This window comes from Alosa sapidissima, chromosome 21, assembly GCF_018492685.1.
Source record: "Alosa sapidissima isolate fAloSap1 chromosome 21, fAloSap1.pri, whole genome shotgun sequence".
Taxonomy (NCBI): domain Eukaryota; kingdom Metazoa; phylum Chordata; class Actinopteri; order Clupeiformes; family Clupeidae; genus Alosa; species Alosa sapidissima.
In genome coordinates, this window is record NC_055977.1 from 24,411,252 (window position 1) to 24,418,751 (window position 7,500).

General features: G+C 43.9%; 1 protein-coding gene across 7 annotated transcripts in view; it reads left to right on the top strand.

Annotated features, from left to right (window-relative positions):
• fhod3a (formin homology 2 domain containing 3a) overlaps window positions 1–7,500 on the top strand; it is a 98,724-nt gene that overhangs the window by 49,989 nt on the left and 41,235 nt on the right. For all 7 annotated transcript variants that reach the window (XM_042075787.1, XM_042075789.1, XM_042075791.1 and 4 more), the window contains exons 4-5: window positions 1,606–1,673; window positions 3,628–3,733. In XM_042075787.1, coding sequence (XP_041931721.1) covers window positions 1,606–1,673; window positions 3,628–3,733 — 174 coding nt within the window. The remainder of the gene's footprint in view (window positions 1–1,605; window positions 1,674–3,627; window positions 3,734–7,500) is intronic.

Below are 7,500 nucleotides of genomic sequence, written 5' to 3' on the forward strand. Positions count from 1 at the left end.
CTGACTACTGACATCCAGGCAGACAGCAGGCGGAGCCAGGCGAACCCACATGACACCCCACACTCTAGCACCTCTCTCTGGCCTTCACTGCCCCCCTCAGCCATCTGGAATGACCAGAGGAGGGCTTTGTTGGTGCAAGGGAGTGCCTCTGGAGAACAAGGCCTGTTGATCCCTGTTTTGTACAGATGCAATGGTTGACCTCATAAACCTATAGACACTTTCTCTCTCTATCACCGAAGCACTCTCCACATAATATATACAGGAAATACATATGCAGACTCTGGCATTTAAATGATAAATGTGGTATGTACAGTTATACTGTAGGCAGGTTGTCAAAGCATGCCCATGCAGTACATAAATCCACTCTGATACACACACACACACACACGCACGCACGCACACACACACACACACACACACACACACACACACACACACACACACACACACACACACACACACACACACACACACACACATACACACACACACACACACACACACACACACACACACACACAGAGTGATTAGTGCTGTTATGGAATGTTAATGAGTTGCTGGCAGTGAGACAGCAGTGGGGTATTGAGGCCACTGGGTGGGCTGGGCTCTCCGTCATTTGGGGAGAGGGAGAGAGAGAGAGTGAGAGAGAAAGGGACAGAGAAAGGGAGAGAGAGGGAGAGAAAGGGACAGAGGAGAGAGAAAGAAAGTAAGGTAGAGAGAAAAGGAGAGTGTCTCCACTGCCTTCTGTCCTTGGGGGAACAAAACCTCAGCACGCTTCTGTCGTGTGTTTTCATGTCTGCTGTGGGTGTGTGTACTGTGAGTGGACGGTGGGTGGGGTTGTGTGTGTCTGTGTGTGAGATTCTATATGTGTGTGTACGTATGTGTGAGTATTTTTTCTGTGAATCAATTCTACTATATGTGTATGTGAGAGGTCACTAGAAAGAAAAAATGTTAATGTGTTTTGAATGTGTTTGTGCCCATATGCGATATGACATGCTGTGAGTGTTTGCGTGTCTGTGCATGCGTGCGTGTGTGTGTGTGTGTTTGTGTATTAGTCAGTGAGGGTGACATGGTGTGAAATATCAGTGCTTGTCAGACTAAGTTTAGTTTGATAAGAATGATGGATTGACTCTTGATAGGTTGGGACAGGTCAAGTGGTCACTCTCGTCTTGCCTCTCCAGTTGGCTGTCCTTGGCCCACTCTCGTAAAGTGATTGGACGACCTCTCCGTCAATCAAATCAAATTGCTTCCTCCAAAGTGCACAAACAGAAGTAGCATGCGATAAGCTCCAGAGACGGCCGTCAGAAGGCCCTGAAATGTCAGGTGCTGTGTGTTTGTGCGTTGCCTGGACGACAGTGTGCCACGTGCTGCTTTATTAGTGTTTGCGTCATGCTCAGAGCCGAGGAAGTGTGGTGGTGAGGAGCACAGCTGCTACTCCTGCTGGCTGATGCTATCTCTAGGAAAAGGGGATGAGGCGAAAGAGTGATAAATGTGGAAGGGATATGCAGCTGACCCTTTTAACTAACTACTTCTTTCTCTCTCTCTCTCTCTCTCTCTCTCTCTATCTATCTATCTATCTCTCTTGATCTCTGTCTCTATCTGCAGAGAAGCTGTACAACTCCAATGGACGTGACTTGAGGAGGGCACTGTTTTCCCTCAAACAGATATTTCAGGTAAAATAAAGTTTTACTTTTAATGTTTATTTTATGTTCAATTTGCCATACTAGTAGCAGTAGGACCACTTGTTAGTGATGATTGTCCTTCTGACACTATAAGCTATATATAACAAACATTGTAACAGTTGGATTAACAGTGCTAGTGTTAGTAGTAGTAGTAGCAGCAGCAGTATTATTATTATTATTAGTAGCAGTAGTAGTAGTAGCACCCTGTAGTAGTAGTAGTAGTAGTCAGTGATAGTAGTAGTAGTAGTTACAGCATTATTAGCCTCAGTAGTGTAGTAGTGTCCTAGGTTGTGTCAGCTGTAGTGGTGGTAGTAGTAGTAGTAGTAGTAGTAGTAGTAGTATAGTAGTAGTAGTAGTAGTAGTAGTATAGTAGTAGTAGTAGTAGTAGTAGTAGTAGTAGTAGTAGTATAGTAGCAGTAGTAGTAGTAGTAGTAGTAGTAGTAGTATAGTAGCAGTAGTAGTAGTAGTAGTAGTAGTAGTAGTGGTTGTAGTAGTAGTAGTAGTAGTAGTAGTAGTATTGATAATAGTAGCAGTAGTAGTAGTAGTAGTATAGTAGTAGTAGTAGTAGCAGTAGCAGTAGCAGTAGTAGTAGTAGTAGTAGTAGTAGCAGCAGCATTATTAGCCTCAGTAGTGTTGTGGTGTCCTACTGTAGGTTGTGACAGCTGTAGTGGTGGTAGGACAGCACAGCAGGCCAGGCCCTTCTTCTGCCAGAGCTGGTCACCGTGGCAGCTGTGTGTTTCCGTGACGACAGGCAGCTCCACGTGGCCTGTGAGACAGAGAGAGAGAGAGAGAGAGAGAGAGAGAGAGAGAGAGAGAGAGAGAGAGAGAGAGACAGACAAAAAAAAGACGGATGAAGAGAAACAAAGCGAGAGAGAGAGAGAGAGAGAGAGGGAGGAAGGAAGAGAGAGAGACCTCTATTTTGGAGAACAATAACCAAAGCTGCACTTTTTTTCCTCAGCTCAGACTCTTTCAACCAACCAGTGTTTCAGCCAGACTTCAAAGTCATGAAATCCTTTAATATTTCTTACAATGTCACAATAACAATGTTACAATAACCTTCAACCTTTTCACACCTTCCCTTGGGGAAGTTTCAATTTTTATTACATAGACGAGAAGCCTTAACTGTATTCCGTCTTTCTTATTTACATAGTGCATAAAGTAGACATAACACATGACACATGACTGTCATCTCAAGGTTGAATTGCGTATGTTGAATTGCCTGTCTAACAGGTAAATAGTCCCCCGTATATTAACCTGAACAAACTGCTCACCGTGGGAAAAGAGCTCCCTGGGACATTGGATGAGTCTCAAACTGTGAAGTTAAGAGAGAGACCATTTATTTTTAGCCATAGATGTCATCTGAGTAACAATAAAGTTGCAACCCCTTTGCCTCCTCCCTAACAAGAAACAGTGGGCAGTCATTGATCAGCAGAAAATCACTATCAGAAAGTCTATGTATTCTACACATGCTTCTTTGCATGCAGCTTCCTTGTGGCTATTTACTGTCACAAATGCCATGCCTAATGCAATCCAACAGGGCAGGCAAACTACTGCCCCCTTCTGGTGGCATTGTAGGGCTCACACAACAACACACAACAACAAAGTCATGTCTGTTTGTTGCATTACATTGCATCACAAGTTAATCTTTGCCTTCTCAGAAGAGTGTCCATTTTCTCAAACAAATAGAGTTCACATCTCTTTCCTGTCTTAATATATTATCACAAGTACTTTCACAGGAATCTTCCCACATAAATAATGTTTTGCTTGCCAAAAACAGTAGCAGATTATATTATGAAATTAATCCTGACTGAGATCTCTCTCTCTGTGTGTGTGTGTGTGTATGTGTGCGCATGCTTGTGCTTCTCCGTGTGCATTTGTCTTTGTGTGTGTAATGTGTGTGTGTAATATGAATGTGTGTATGTGTATGTGTGTGTGTTTTTCACAGGATGACAAAGACCTGGTGCATGAGTTTGTGATGGCGGAGGGTCTGACCTGCCTCATTAAGGTCGGGGCGGAGGCTGACCAGAACTATCAGAACTACATCCTGAGAGGTGGGGCTCCGCTCATCCACTGCACTGACACTACTGCACCTGTGTGTGCACCACACAACCCCAGTTCATGGTGCAGACAAATGTCATTGTACGTCAGACAAATGTCCATTGTACGTCTGTATTATCTATACAAGACATACTGTGAAAACACCCACCGTGCTGCCACAGCACCTCCACTGTAATCTTATTGCCTGTCCACACGGCCACTAAAGGGTGACGATTTAACAAAAATCCCGCTCTGGAACCCTTTTATCGAAAAAAGTGCGTAAAACGCCATAGTCGCGTGGACGCAAGGTCAAAACAGTAAAAAGCATTCCTTTTTCACGAAAATACACATTTTCATTGTTTCCGTGTGGACGACACCTTAGTACTAAAGCAAATATGTTGAAAATAACACAACTTGTGTTGTTTTTAACTCATCAATATGTCCAGATAGATACAACAATATTTCTGTTGTTTCTAACACATTGCTTTGGTTATACTGTGTACGCTCTTACAACAAATGTGTTGAAAATAGCACAACTTGCGTTGTTTTTTAACACATCTCTATGTCCAGATAGGGACAACACAGTTTGTGTTGTTTCTAACACATTCGTTTTCAGAGTGCTTGTTTGTGGTTGATGTGGTATAAATATCGATCATATGGCTGTATCACACATATATAGACAATGAAACTCATGCTACATCTACAGACGAGAGAGTTTCTGAATGAATGTCGTAGGCAGTGTAACTTCCTAGTCCATTTTACGTACACCTCCGATTAAAATCTATGATTGATTAGAAAGAATTGAATGGATGACGTGGCATCTTGACCTCCTAGAGGTATTCTCTTCTAAACTGTGATTGGTTAGCATGTTGTGAATGAAATGCGTGCCTATGAGTCTAAAACTTCGCTAAAGCTATCTTTTCTCTGATGCCAACCCATCCCATCTCGACAGCATCAATGTGGAATGTTTATAATGAGGCAGGCTACTTTTGAAGACATTGAGCTTAGCATCAAAGGATGTCGCTGTCAAACTGAGGGTTGTGCTTAACGAAGGCATGTTGATTTTGGGTCTGTCTGCCTCACACATGCAGACAATGAAAGCCATGGATAAGCCGACAGCTAAGAGTTTTGTTGAGATGAAGATCAGGAAACAAGAGGAAAGCATTAACTGTATTGAACCTAACCGTGACTGCATTCATGATAAAGAGCAGTTTAAGATTGAATAGATGTCTGATTAGGTCATGGTATTGTTAAATATGCAAGGTGAAGTTCCACACGGTCAGACAGGTGGGGAAAAAAACACTGTTATATGGACAGCTGTAAATTTAATGTCATTCTTTTGAAATGCCTGTGCAGGCAGACACACACACACAGACGCACACACACACACACACGCACACACACGCACACACGCACACACACACACACACACACACACACACACACACACACACACACACACACACACACACATGCTAAAACATAGAGAGATACAAATAGAAAGAGAAACCATACACGCTTCGAGGGCCCCCATTCTGTAGGTTAGGTTCAGCACTTTCGAAACTGGCCTACATCTGTGTTTATGTGTTATTATATTATCCAAACAGACAGCAGTCCTAATGGACCTTGTCTAAAGGCAATTACACTTAGTGTGTGTTCGTTATTAGCAGGTCTGACGATTGGCTATTAATTATTCCTGTGAAAGGCCACATGTCTCTGAAGTGTAATTTGTGGGGTCTGATCTCATAGGTTTTTCTTCTGTCCTTCACAGCCACAGACGTAACCCATGGCCCCTTATGAGTTTACATAGGTCCTACAGGGACTCCCATGATCCTTTTGGGTAAAATTCCACTTTCGGAGTTTAAATATATCGGGTCAGAAATTCCGATCGTTTATGTCACTTGTCGAGCCCTGACATGTGGAAATGATTATGTGCCGTTTGTTTTCACGACGGCGTGTCTTAAGCATGTGAGACGCGCAGAACGTGGGTGACCGTCGATTGGAAGAAAGGGAGAAAAAGAGACGAGTGATCGTGAACACATGTAGCTATGTGGCAAGTTGGCCCTCAGAGCTCCTGCTAGTAATCCAGCCGAGTGTTAAGTGTGGAACACGAGTACAGCGTGTACTCGTGTGTACACACACACACACACACACACACACACACACACACACACACACACACACATACACACACACACACGCGCACGCACACACACACACACCCACACACACACACAAACACTCTTCCAGGGAGTACTGGGGCTGGTGGGGTTGGAGGGGTGCAGGAGGTCTAGTGGTACCCTGAGCCTACCTACATGTAGCATTGTTAGACTGAGACAATACACACACACACACACACACACACACACACACATACACATTCTCTCTTTCACACACGCACAGACGGAGGCAATACACACACACACACACACACACACACACACACACACACACACACACACATTCTCTCTCTCACACAGACACACACATACACACACACACCTTCTCTCTCACACACACACACACACTCACACATGCACACACATACACACAGATAGAGAAACACACACACACACACTCATACACACACATTCTCTCTCACACACAAACACAGACTGAGGCAATACACGCACACACACACACACACACACACACACACACACACACACACACACATACTGTACACACACACACACACACACACACACACACACACACACACACATACTGTACACACACACACACACACACATTCTGTACACACACACACACCGACACACACACACACACACACACATACTGTACACATACACACACACACACACACACACACATACTGTACACACACACACACACACACACACACATAGTGTACACACACACACACACACCAACACACACTTCCCTTATGTTCTACAAGCACACATCAAAGCCATGACTTGCAGACCTAAATGTACATGACAAAATCAATCAGCAGGAGTGTTAACAATATACCCAAAGACTCTCACTCTCCTTTAACATAAAACTACCTCCGTCTCCCTCCCTGCATGTGTGAGAGTGTGCGTGCATGTGCGTGTGCTTGTGTGTGTGCGAAGGTTAGAAGGTTGGTCTGTATGGAAGGTTGGGCAGTGTAGACAAAAGGACGCGTGATCATTAAATATTGAGAGGCTTTGAGAGTGCCGGAACTTGACACTATCGTCTGCTGCAGAGCCATTAGCGATAGCAATAGCTCTTTGTGAGCTCGCTTTCTATGCTTTGAGTAGCCTGCCATTATCCTGAGTTCTCTCTCTGACCTCGGAGTCTCTATCAAACTGGATGCTGCAGTGCTATGACCACTTCCACACACTCAGCCCCACGTTTATTTTACTTTATGTACCTTTACTTTATGTACTGTATGATTTCTGTGATCATGCAGTTTTGTCATGTCATTTACATAGAGCATAATCAGTTGTATTGAAGACATTGATGACAGCGTTTGTCAATGAGGGTTTGTGCTTTTTGAAGGCAACTCTTTCGCATACAGTATTTAAAATGAGGGAGGCTATTTCACGCTGGATTGATTTAGCTTCGGTGAGTGAATGTAAGTGTACGTTGATATTCCCTGATGGCCTGTTAGCGAGGGCTTCTGTGAGAACCGGTCAGCTTGTCAGTCCACTCAGCCAGAACACACTGAGTGGACTGAGACATTCATGTCTGTGATGAGTTATTGTGTGTGTGGTGCAACGGGTGGTTAGCCTAGAAATCTAGACGCGCCCCTAGCGGCGTCCATAAATTACATTTG